The 14,113-nt window shown below is 26.0% G+C and overlaps 1 protein-coding gene across 1 annotated transcript; it reads right to left on the reverse strand.

Moving 5' to 3' along the window:
- Nucleotides 1-578: 578 nt before the first annotated feature.
- On the reverse strand, nt 579-14,113 carry LOC117175853 (UDP-glucuronosyltransferase 2A3-like). Its single transcript, XM_033365646.1, has 4 exons — nt 13,316-14,113; nt 9,859-10,204; nt 6,907-7,159; nt 579-1,264 (listed from the first exon to the last, which is right to left on the reverse strand). Exons 1-4 carry the CDS (start codon nt 13,684-13,686, stop codon nt 759-761), a joined length of 1,476 nt encoding a protein of 491 aa, XP_033221537.1. The 5' UTR covers nt 13,687-14,113; the 3' UTR covers nt 579-758.

Consider the following 14,113-nt stretch of genomic DNA (forward strand, 5'->3'; position numbering starts at 1 on the left):
AATAGAGGTCGTTTTAAAAATGCACTGCACCTCAGAAATTAAAAACTACAAAAAAAGTCTTAGAAGTTCTTTTTGTACAAGATTGAATGAATGAATCCACATATAATATTCACATATAAAGTTTGCACTACAGAAACTTACTCGATATGAAAATAGTAAATTCGTCATACGTGTGTGGTAAATATTTTTTCTAAAACTACTATCCGAAACAAATAAAGTGAACCATTCAACTTTAAAATCGGTTACCAACTGCCTTTATTATACAGGTTTGAAAATAAAAGCAAAATTTATTTTCAAAAAATCAAATTTCAAAAAAGCAATTTACAGTTCTGATTTGAAAAATCTAATTACTTCTTTTTCTGGAGTTTTTTGGGCACCTACTATTAGAAAAAAAAATCGACAACAAAATCGCTGAAATAGTCGTGCAGCCAATGTTAAAAAAAACCTTTGGAATAACCCATGTCGATTGTGTATCGTAATCGCAACTTTTCTAACGTTATGGTCGAGTAACTGCTCGAAATCGCATCACTCGATTAGCTCTAGGATACGGTAGTTTATAATATTTATATATGCATGACCTGTATCTTATACGTGTATTTATAAATACAAGATATGAAAATCATTCTTTCACAATAATCTCCTTACCAATTTCCTCTTAATTATAATTGTTCGGTGGCGTTGACTTCTCTTTAAAAGTTCCTTGATCTTTGCTATATTTACAATATTTTTCAGAAAACTTGTTATGGGTGATTGATTAGTTATCTTTTGTATTTTCCTTTGTTTTTGTGCTGACGTTCATTTACGGAAGCAAAACGTGTGGCGATGTAAAGCATCGTTGCAAAAATGCTGAAAAGTGTTCCGATGGCGATGCCTGAGAGAAATTGTAAAGTCTCGCCATAGGTGCTGACGTTCTTGAGAGGCAGGAGCAAATTCTCACCTTCGGTTTTAATTCTCCCCGCGTAGTGGAGCCAAAAAATGACCCGGTCCATCGCAGGAGTTGGTCTGTCTCTCACAGCTAAGGAAACTTTCCTGGCGTTTTCTCGGTATTCTGGTTTGTTGTGAACTTCATTTATTCCAGCCAGGATCGCTTCAGTGGAGAAATCACCCCGGGATGAGTAGGCGAACCCCAATTCGAAGACACGCATAGCATTTTTGGATTCAGCTAGGCTTCTTGGAAAACAAATCACTGGTGTTCCGTGAAATGCAGATTCTAGAAGTTCTGTATCTGCACAGTGACTCAGTAACACTCTTGTTCTTGGGTAACCTGGAAAAAAGTGTTTAGTAGATTTTTGCAGTGCCGGTTTGTGGAAACATACGCCCCTAGGAATTACATTTTTAGCCCCCTCCGCTTCTTCAAACCTTTTCATATATTTTCTATTTGTTTTCTATGATGTCTGAAATAATGTTACCAAATACGGTATGTACTGCAAAGTTTTTATTTGATATCACTTATTTAATTAATTAATACATACGCATCTATTTAAAAAAAGTGATGAAACGAAATATCTTCAAAATCTCGCAATCATTAATGTAAAAAAACAGATTGGCTTATTATTACATGAAGTTTAAATATTAAATTTGAAGATTAAATCTATAAATAATTCCTTTTAATAAGAATAATCGTAGAAAATCTTATGCAAATCAAGAAATATTTGTGCTTTTTAATACTTTTGCATGGCTTCTCTGTAAATTATTATTTCCAAAAAAGAATTTTAATACAAAATTATGAAGTTTCCAACAAATTCAAATTTCTACAAATTTTAGGTTGTGTTAATTTTTTTTCACTGAAAACTAGTCATTTTAAACCAAAATCATAATCAATATTCCCAATTCTCAACAATTGTTAGTTATCTTCGTGCTTTATACCGGAAATGTTTTTTTTTTTTAATCATAAATTATGAGAATTCAAAGATGAAAATTTTTTCAACTATTTACGTTTTTCGATTTTATTAGCTTTTTTTAAACGTAAATTGACATTTTCAAACAAAAATAATTGCATTTTGAAATTTCATAGTTTTTTAACAATTTTAGGTTGCACAGACATTTTACATAGGACATTCGGATGAAATATTTTTTTAAATTAGATATAAAAGATTCAGAACTTAAAAATTTTGTTTGAATATCTTTGTATTTTACAAATGAACGCATCATTTTTAATAAAAAAAAGTGTTATTACTAAAAATGTGTACTACAACCAATTTTAGTAAAAAAAATTCCAATATTTACGATTTTTGAACAGTTTCAGATTCTATTAACGGTTATCACGTGAAATTGGTTATTATACACAAAAATCATGAGGTTTTGAAGAATATTTACAATTCTAAATAATTTTGTGTTTAGCGATGTTAGCTTTTTTTTAATTATTAGTATTTTTAATAAAAAAATTAGATTAAAAAAAATATTTACAATTTTTCAATAAATTTAGGTTACTTTGACGTTTCATCCGAAAATTGTATTTTTAAACCAAAATAATTAGATTTAAATCCGATTATATTTATTTAAAATAATAGTAATTTCGGATCCTGTTAGTGTTTTCCGATGGACATAGACATTTTTTATTAAAAAATCATTATAGATTTCAAATCAGTTTCATAATGTTTAATAGATTTTAAGATATTTTAGGCCATTTTGGCGTTTTCCACCAGAAATCAGTATTTTTCGTGAAAAAATCATTAAATTTCAAAAAAAGATTACATTTTTTGTACAACTGTTGGTTAAGCTAACGGTTTTCAATATAAATTTGAAAGAAAATTTAATATTTTGCAAACAATTTTTTTTGTTGAATCATTTCCATTAATTATCGCTGCGTTATAAAAATTAGGTTATAAAAGCAAACTCGGAGAACACCCGAAGACCCCGAATAAAAGAGTTAGAAGCTTTTGAATAATTATGAAAGATCTGAGGAGAAATGATTTCGGTTTTACTTTAAAAGAATAATTTTAAGTTTAAAGATTTTAAAATATGGGTTAAAAGAATATGGAAGGCGTTGAGACCATTTTTTTTATTTTTTCAAGATTTACAAATTTTTTAGGTAAACTGAATTTTGTTAGGGTGTGAAAAAAAGTTCTTAAAATTCATGGGAAATTTTAAAACTTTTAAAAAGGGTCTGAAAGATTTTTACTTTTAATTTTTCACGAAAATGAAAGATATTTTTTCAGGTATCTAGGAAAAATTAAAATAATTTTTTATTTTGAAAAATTAATTTGAAGAGATTATTTGAAAAGATTTTAGAAGATTTAAAAAATGGTAAAAGAAGCTGAAAGATTTTAAGGCAATTTTTAAAATTTTTCAGAATAAATAAAAATGCAGAAAAATTTGAATAATTTTTAGAAATTAAAAGGCTTAGAAGGTCTGACAAAATTAAGAAAAAATAATTTTCTTTACATTTGTGTGAAAATTTAAAATAATTTTTTATTTTTAATAATAAACTATAAGAGAAAATTGAAAAAGATTTTTAAACACAGCAAAGAATTTTCTCAAAATTCTAAAAATAGTATAGAAGATTTTAAAGCAAAATGTTTCAATTTGGTAAAATTGCAAAATAAAAACGAACAAAAATTGGGTAAATTCAAGAAATCTTTTGTAGAACTGAAAATAATTTTGAAAGTTTTTAAAAGAATAAACAAATTTTCTTAAAATTGCTGGGAAAATTTCGAAGATAGCAAGGTAATTTTTTTTTAAATTTGGAATGATATTTGAAAATTTTGAGAAAAATTCGTGTCAGTTTAAAATATTTTCAGAAATTTCAGACGTTTTGAATAGATTACAAATATTTTGAAAACTCTGAAACATTTTCGAAAATTTATCAAATATTTCTTGATTTCTTCCCAATTTCTAAAATTTGTAAACATCTTTTAAAAGGACTAGAATTTTTCATAATATTTGATAAAATCGTATTTAATAAAAAAAGTTATTTAAAATGTTCTAGATTCTTTTCTGACACCCCTGAAATATTTAAAAATCTTCTACATTTTCCCAAGAATCTTATGAGAATTATATTTCCATAAATTTAAAAACAAGATGATAATACTTATTTCCTTTTTCTCAATTCTCAGGATTTAATTTCCACGTGGATTTATTATAGCACATCGAAAGCTAATTTTCCATTAATTTAAGTGTTGCCAAAGATCAGAAAATATTCGTTAATGGTCTTTCTTTCGGAGTGACATACAAATGTTAAAATCTTTTAGCTTCGTTACAAAGTCTAATTGATTAAAAAATATCACATTTAGAGTTGGTTATATTTCATTGCAATAGAAAAAAACATTTAAGGATTTATCATATTCCTTTTTTGTCATATATAGATAGCTCTTCATCACTATATTTAAAAGTGTTTGAATATCCGGGACTAATACAAAATAACGAAAAAAAGAAAAAAAACTAAATCATAAATTAGCAACAACAAAAAATTGCCGAATTATAAAATAAACGAATGATTAAATTCTCATAAATACGTCTGTTGCTGTAATTTAAGTTTGACAAAATTTTTAATTACCTAAAATAATTAATAAATCATTAATTAATGATTAATTAAATTGTTCACCTTATTTATAATTCTATTAATAGCTCATAAGTTAATAATCAATTAACTATGTTGAGCAGTTATAAATTTCGAGAATTGAAATATTTGTGGGAATTTAATCATTCGTTTATTTTAAAAGTCGGCCTTGAAGTCGGTGAATTTTATTTTCGGATATTTTTAAATTTGGGATTTTATTTTTTGTTAATTACAAATCTTGTCATTATTTGAAATTGTGAAGTATTTATCATTCGATAATAATATATATTTTCGGCATTTTTTCCTTCATTTGTGTATTCGTTATTTATTTTTTTATTATGTTTTATAATTTCTGAATATCCATGCAATTTTGTTTTATAGTTTGAATTATGTCAATTGTGGCGATTTTTTCTATATCAAACAAAATAATACATCAGTAAATTAATCTAATTCACTATAAGGAAAAAAACATTTTAGAGGGGTTTTTATATTTATTTTGTAATTTTTATTCATTTTTCCTATGGTACTGCATGGTTTGTGAACAAAGTTACTACTAGCGCCGCCGCACGGCCGTTGTCAACTCATTCGGAACAATATCAATTGTTGCTTACGTTATGTTAGTGTTTTTTGTTGGTAATTATTGGTATTTTAAAAAAAATAGCTTTCAAAGAAGTCACAATTTTTAAAAACTTTAGTTTAATTTTGCGGGTTTAACCTTAAATAGGTAACTTTAAAGAAAAATCATTAGAAGCATTGGAATAATGGTTTTTGTTTAAAACATTCAAATTTACAAGCTTGAAAATTTTTCGAATTTTGAGAGTGATTTGTTAGAATTTTATTTGTTATTGTTTTATTTGTTAGAAATTTATATTTTCATTCCAAACGCATTAGATTAAAAAAATATATATTCCTAATTTTTTAACAATCTTAGGTTACATTGGCGATATTAACCGAAAATTGGAATTTGTTAACAAAAATCATCATGATTTGAACAAGATCTTGAATCTCTTAACAAATTTTGGATTATATTAGTATTTTTTGTCGGAAAGATTTGAATTTTCAACAATTAAAGAAAAAAGAAATTTGAAAATTAAAGGGAAATATAAGCTTAATTTTTAACAGTTGTAAATTCAACTTTCACTTTTCTCAAATTTTCAAAAGTATAAAATTTAACCTTTGACAACAAAAACGATGAAATAGAAAATTCCATTTTTGACTGTTGAAACCTCAAGAAAAAAAACAAATCTAAAATGTAATAGTTATATAAGTTTACAAGAGAATTCAATAAATAAACATTTCAATCCTCACAAAAATTAAAAAATGCCTATTTTCTCGAAAATAATATAATAATAAACAGTTTTTTACTATGTCATGTTAGTGTTTTACATCTAAACTTGGTATTCTTAAACAAAAATACAATGGTTCATGTCAATGTATTGCTAAAAAATATTCTATTTTAATTTTGAAGTTACGATATCAATTTTGATCAATTATCGAAAATGCTGTCCTTGCAAATCATCTCTATTATTTTATATAATAGATACTATGAAATAACGAAAATAATATTTAAATATTAATATTATACTTTCATTAGAAAATGTTCGTGAAACAAGAAATAATAATGCCGCGTGTGGCGCACATGTATATTTTCCAGTTATATAAATATAAATAAATGTCTAGTATAAACGTTTTAAGGGAAAAACAAATAATTTTCTCTTTTAATTTTACTTGAATTATATTGGTAATGATGCGATGTCACGCCAATAAAACTCTATTTATATTTAATTGAAAAATCAAAAAATAATATCTAATGGCAAATGTTTGTCCTCAATCATATTGGCAATATATTTTAAGCACAGTTACGAAAAAAAATGCCATATGCCTTTAAATGTCCACGTTGATAATCACGTTGATAATTAAAAAATCTCAATTTTATTAACCTCAAATAATTAAAATAATTTTTTTTAAACTTAGAAAACTATTCAAACATTTTGTTAAACATATGGAAATTCAAACATTTTTTGTAATAAACATTATTTTAGTTTGTTGAGGTGTATAGAAATGAGATAATGCATAGAAAAACTAAAATTCTTAAAAGATTTCGTAAAATTTGGCATATTATGTAGATTTCGAGAAACAAATATAATTAGCGGTTTTTGTAAAACGCTGAGAACTATGAATTTTGTTAACTTATTTTTCCCGCCGAACTTCAAGTTAATTGATATATTTCAAATTTTGTACATATTTTATATACAAAATTAAACTTTTCAGTGTTATTAGTATAAAAACTTAAATAAACACAATATTCAAAATTGACTACGATGATCTCTTTAGAATTGAATTTAAAATATGTCTAAAATCTCGCCTTCAAAGACAAAGAAAAATATAATTTTAAAGTAATTTTTTACCTATGATATCTTGACGATCGACATCAGTGTAAATGAAGAGGTTTTCAGGTTTTTCTGCGAGGGATACGTTTTTCTGTTTCCAGACAATGGCCTGACCTTGTCTACCTTGCGGTAATTTTTTTGCTATTTCTTCTATTAGAGTTAAGTGACTTGCGTCTAGTAGTGAAACTATCGTTCCTAGCCGGAATTCAATTAATTCTTGTTGAAGAGTTTGTGGTAAAGGTTGAACTCCTCTACAATGATGGCATCCAACCTGTAATGATAATTAAAAATCCATATTCCTGGCAGAGGTGAATTTACAGGGAGTTTAGCGAAATTTCCTTTTTAAATTGCCGGCGACTTGCAGGATCGGAATATAAGATATCATAATTGGTCTGAACTTAGAAGAAACAGGTTGTAAAAATTCAAAAACTTATACTTTGAAAATGAATTTAAAAACAATTTAAAAATGTAAAAATATAACGACTTATTTGTTCTAAGTTATAATTTTGGAAGAATCCAAGCAAAAAGCAGCACATTTTTGTCAATACTTCTATTGTATTCTATGGCAATTTACCATTTAAATAAGTTCAAGAAAATCTGTTTATTTGTATTTTTTTTGCAAATATTTCTGAATATTTGGCAACAATACTTTAACCTAAAACTACAAGTAATTCGTTTTAATAACAAAATCAGATTATTTTATGCAACTAACAAACACCAGGTAGTCCCAATAGTCCCATACTTCTTGTAGATAGCGTATATTGAAAAAACAGTATTAAATAAAGTTATTTAGTTCTATAAAATTGTTATTTCTATTTAAATTTATATTTGTTTTTTTTTGTCTTTGTTTTTTGACTTGTAAAAAAATATACTGTGATCTTCAAATATATATTCAGTCATTCATAATATCATAAATTTTATATCACATAGCTTCATTTTTTAAGCGTACATTTTCAATTTAATGAATTTTAAAATTCACTATTGAAAACTTAAATAGTTATGATACAATCAAAATTGTTTGAAATTGACATTTTTTTATATAGTTCATCAACTGTGAATATAAATTAATTAATAATTAATTAATTAAAAATTGAACTATAATTTACTTTACTCTGTTTAAAATTGAACAATTTGCAGATTTTAATATTAAAAATTGAAATTTGTAAAAAAATTGTTAAACAAAGATTAATGTCCGATTGAAACATTTTAAACTATTTTCAAGTTATTTCAAATTAATAGATTCATAATTAAACACTTATATTCCATTTCAAATTCTGTTCAAATATTATTTAAGTCTAAAATAGTCAATTTTTAATCTATTCAATCTGAACTTTTTAAATAAAAAAAATATATTTTTTTTAATCTTTCTCACTATTTGACTCTTTATTTAAAATAAGCAATTATAAATCAAATATTTAGAACTAAACTGTTTGAAACTGAATTATATCACATAGAAAGCTTTGAATCGTTCAAACTTCTAAGTGATAAATTTAAAATTGAACATTCGAATTTTAATTGTATCATTTCTTTGAATTTGTGAGTGAGATACTTTAATTTTGATGTACCAAAAACAATTTATGATTTGAAACGACTTAAATTTTTTCAAATATTAAGATAATATAATACTTCAAATTTTGTTTACGATTATAGTTTTAAAATAATAAAAGTGCTTCAAAATTAACATTATAATTTTAAGATTTAAAAATGTATTGTTTCATTCTTCAATTTAGGGCATTGATAATGATAGTGTGGATTTCTATTTTTTAACCAGAAATTTTCCACTTGTTTAATTATTAAAAGCTAACAATTTCGAAGTCCTTTGAGTGCTTTAATTTTTTATTCAGGTTTGATTTGATTAATTCAAGTAATTTTGTTTAGCTTTTAGGTGTTCGAATTTTTGTATTTCAATGACCATGAAGAATCTTTTGTGAACGGGGAAAACCTGGGGACCGAAAAACAATCGAAAATTTACTAGAGAAAATCAAAAATGATTTTCCTCAAATGTCATATTTATTAAAATAACAAATTTGAAGGGTGGCAGTACAGAACTTGATAACCAACAAAATAGGAATTTTTCAGGGGAGCAAAAAAGCGTCCGGTAAAATTGAAATCACTATTTAAAGGCAAAATAAAATTCCAATTCCAAGCTTAAGTATTGCTGAATTGAGAACAAAAAAGTTTGATCACAAAGAGTCATGAAGGTTCTCAAAAATGGATGTGGAAATTGACGATAATTTTAAGAATAGAATTTAATGGGGCTTCTAAATTGAGTTTGAAAAGCGAGTCAAAATCGAATTTTCAATTTTTTGCAAAAAGAAAAACTCTTCCGAAATGTAGGGATGCTGAATGCGAATAAAAATTTTTTCATTAAAACAATTAGCTTGTTACGAGAAAATCCAAATTAAAGGACACAATATCACAGTACAACCATTTTTTTTTCCTAAAAATCCGAAAAAAAAGAAAATATATTTTTTTAATTACAAGATAATAATTAAAGAAATATCAATTCTAAAAGATTGAGAAATTTAGTACTGCATTACAATTTTAATTAAATTGAAACTGAAAATTTACTTTTTTAATTATTGTATCAAAAAATGAGATTTCGAAAAAATCCTTTTACCACAAGGTGTATTTGATATTTTAAGAATCTTTTATGCAACGAAAGCATTTTCGAAAAAAAAAGTTAATTATCTAGTTCTGTACTATTACCATTCACAATAATAAAAATAATTTTACATGGAAAACAAACATTTATAACTTAAATTTATGACTGCAGATTTCTCAAATCTTTTCATGAATTCGCATCAATGTCTCGTATTTTTCAAGGTGCACAAAATTCAACAAAAAGTATTGGTAGTATTCTAAATTCATTATGTAACTATTTCAATTCGAAAAGTCCTAAGTTGCTTTATTTTAATCTACTTAGTAATAATTTTGCACTAATATTTAAATCAAAACCAATGTTCTTACCTCTATGAGTAATTCAGTCAAAGGAGCAAAGTTGGATCTCAAAACCACGTCGCCTCCCCACAAAATTAATTCCACATCATTGTACAGATTTTCAAGATTAAAATCGACATTTCGAAGATATTTTGAGACTAAATTCAAAGCGGGGTCGACGTAACTACTTCGCAGGGAAGAAATATAGAATTTCCCTTTCAAATTCGATACCATGGTTATCATAAATCCATCAGTGTTTAATGGTAAAGCTGATCCGGTTTGAAGAAAAGTATAAAGTTCTTCGTTTGATCCTAGAGTCCACACAACTGGAATCGAGCGGATTGATTTCGTCCAAGGAATCAAACAACCGTCGTGTCTAAAATAAAAATTAATATACCTATTCTATATATCAAAACCCTTATCTGGAATAATCATATATTTTTGACTTTTTTTGGACTATCGGTGCAATTCTCATCAGATTGCAATGAAACTTGGCAGCTGACTGACCAACCGTTATAAAATAAGTTTAAGTGTGATTTTATGGTAATGCCTTAAAAATGCAAGATTAAAACAACAACAACAAAAAAAACATAAAAACAACCAATCTCCGACCTGTATTACATCCTAAGCTATCAAACATATTGAAATCAAATTTTAACGAGGAATCAGTAAAGGAACAGATTCAAAAAGATTTAATGTATTTCTATAAAACTTCATAAAAAATGAAGTACCATTTAAGTTCGGTGAATCTAGCCTACTAGCCTATTTCTATCTAGCCTATTTTTAACTATATAACTATAACCAAGTACCATTAAATACACAAGGCATTTAACGAAAATTCGTTTTCAAATTCCCGGCAAGTTTTCGCTGTTTTTTCTAGTGATATAAGTGTTTAAATCTCGCACCTCATTAGTAGTTAAAAACTACTAATAGATAATAAAAAGTTTACAATATTAATATTCTTTTATCGGAATCGTTACAATTTTACCAACAGGACTGGTTATGATAAGGTTTTAGAAAAATACCTCTAAAATTAAAATTTAAGAATCATTATGTGTATATGAAAAATGAGATATTTATTACTTCTGATCAAAATTTAAATCAAAACAGGACGAATGTTTGAAGGCATGTAAGATTTAAAAATTGCCCGTTTTTTTCTGCTAAGGTTTGAAATTCAGAGAAATTCGTTTTAAACAATTAAAATTTTTCTATACTTGAACACGAACAACGAATTCATAAGCGATTCAAAATTTTTTTATTATTACAACTTACTTGTTCTAAGTTTAGATTCTGGCAGAATCAAAATAAAACTCAGCACATTTTTGTCGAAATAAATATTATATTCTATGGAATATAATATATAATAAAATATAATTGAATATGAGCAAAATTAAAAAACTTAATTATAAACACGTCTACTATATATGCGTTGATTTAAAATAATACAATAATTATTCAAAAAAACAAACTTTTAATTAAAAACTGTTCCGAACAAATAAATACTCTGATGTTCAAAAAAACATGAAAAAAATTTATTGGAAAAATGATTTTTTTTCGACATTTTTCGACAACAAATTTTTTATGGTGAATGTAAGTAGCAAGTACAAATCAAGTGAAATCATTCAGTATACAAGGCATAATTCTGAAAGCTTTAAGTATAAAAACTTTACATTTTAGGTCAAAATGAAGCAATTTACAGGTTTTAACATTAAAAATTCGAACTGTTTCAATTCGAAAGCCTTCATAGTAAAACAAATGTATATGTCTGATTGAAACTTTATAAATGATTTTGCAGTTTTCAAATAATTTCAAATTAATATATTCATAATTAAAAGCTTTTACACAATTTCAAATCTTACGTGTAAATACTGTTTCAAACTAAAATATTCCATTTTTAACCCATTGTACATTGAAATTTTGAAATACTGGGTAGCTAAATAAGAAGAACAAATGTTTGATACTAATAAATTACTCAGATCCAAGAAAAGAAAATTAGTCAAATGGCAGACATGTCAAGGTTTTGAAATTTAATAAGTTCTCAATAAAAATTGTTAAATTTTCAACTAGAAAACATTAATTTTCCACCACATATTTGAATTTTGAATTAAAAAAGATCAGATTTCAACTACAATTGGAATAGTTAGATTTTCAGCTAAAAAAATTAATTTTCAACCAAACTGAAGAATTTCCAACTAAAATGATGAAGCTTCGATTGGAAAAGTTGAATTTTAAAACAAAAAGGTGAATTTGAAACTAAAAATATAAATTTTAGTCTGAAACATTAATTTCTACCAATAAATACGAATTTTTAACAAAAAAAGATCAATCGTTGACCAAAAATTAAATAAATAAATTTTTATTAAAGAAATCATTTTTCAACTAGATACATAAATTTTTAACTAAATCTATGACATATTCAATTGGGATAGAACATTTTCATTTGAAAAAAGTCAACAAACAAAAAAAAACTAGTTTAATAAAAAAGTAGTTACTTTTTTAAACAAAGTAATGAAATTTCAACTAAAATAATAAATCTTCAACTTGCAGAGTTGAATTTTAAACCAAACAGTCTAATTTGGAACTAAAAATGATCATTTTTCTACCAAAAAATGAATACTCACATTTTTAGTTAACATGATTAACTGAAATAGTTAAATTTTCAGTAAATAAAATTTATTTTCAGGCAAAGAAAAATTGAATTTTCAATCCAAATGATGAATTTTAAATCAAAGAAATTACTTTTAAAAAAAGAGTTTAACTCTTAATCAAGTAATTAAATATTAATTAAAAAAAGATGAATACTGAACGAAAAATATAGTAGTTGATAGTTAGTACCAGAAAAATTTGAATTTTTAATTAAAAACAGTTAAATTCAACAAAAAAAAATACTTTTCGACATGCAAAGAATTTTCAACTAAAAAAGATTTTTCAGTCAATACAAAAATGCATAAAACGTGTGAAATTTTCGTGCCAAAAAAGAGGAATTTTATACAAAACAATTGCATTTTTAAACCGAAAATATGATTTAATTTTTTGTTTTTATGACAAATGTATGCCCATCCCCTAAGTTTATAAATTTAAAAAATATCGTTTTGGGGGTCAACAGCTTTATCTAAATAATTGAGTACTGTACAACATTTTGATTATTTTATATATTTTTCAGAACTTCCAACTTAGCTGGGCAATTCAGAAATGGTGAACAAAATTTAGGTCCGCGCAATAAAAATCGCAAATTTTCGTTTTCGGACATGAAAAAATCAGGATATAGCACAAAAAATCATAAAATCATGACAGCAATACAAAATCAAATCATGTCCTGATGAAGCAGGGCTTTTGGTTATCCTGTTGATTGAATATGATCTTCTTGAAATATTAGGAAGCCTTTTATGTACATAATAAATGTCTCAAAATCGAAAAGAAATACTAAAGAGGAAAATATTGGATCTGATAATACAGAATAAAATCCCTTGATTAAAAATGTTATTACCTAATAGCAGGAAATATTGTAAATGTAGGTTGAAGTTCCTGGATCTTTTTCAAAATCTTTTTATCCGTAAGAAGTTGTTCGCATGCCTTAAGAGCTTTACTTTCCGGTTTTATGAACTCCTCTTCGAATATGTTAATCTTCAACACTTGGACGTCGACTAGATGTTCATAAACATCACTCGCTGTCGAAGGAATGATTAAAGTAGCATCAATTCCCTGATCAGATAAGGTATTCGCAAGCAAAGACATATCATATGTGTCTTCAAAAGCAACAATTAAAGCATTTTGTGGCGGACTTGCGAGAAAAGATGCCCTCGCAGAGCAAATACATAAATAAAAGATGAAACTACTGATAAAAAGCATGATGTCCATTTTTAACAGACTATTTTTGTCCACTAATTTTTTAAATAAAGCACTTTTCCAAAAACTTGCACAAGGTTAGAATTCCATTCCCTTCAGAATGCAGATGACACTTTCTGTAACTCACAGACTCCCACATTCATTTTTATGTTGTAGGGAAAAAGTTCCTTCCACGTGTACTGTTTAATATCACAAGAATTTGCAGAACTTCACAAATCGATATTTAGGCTCTAGGGTAATGTTATGAATTTTGTATGCTGCTTCAACAAAGTAAGTAGTTTGACTGAACTGTCTATATTTCTTAAGGTTCGCTTTTCGCACAATCTTATAGAAAAATAAAGAAGTATTTAGAAGAAATTAAAGCACTAATTGCGTATGATAAAGACATATAAACAAGCCGCAGAACTGCCGGGGAGCGTTTTGACATTTGACCTGCGTC

The sequence above is a fragment of the Belonocnema kinseyi genome, chromosome 7, assembly GCF_010883055.1.
Source record: "Belonocnema kinseyi isolate 2016_QV_RU_SX_M_011 chromosome 7, B_treatae_v1, whole genome shotgun sequence".
Taxonomy (NCBI): domain Eukaryota; kingdom Metazoa; phylum Arthropoda; class Insecta; order Hymenoptera; family Cynipidae; genus Belonocnema; species Belonocnema kinseyi.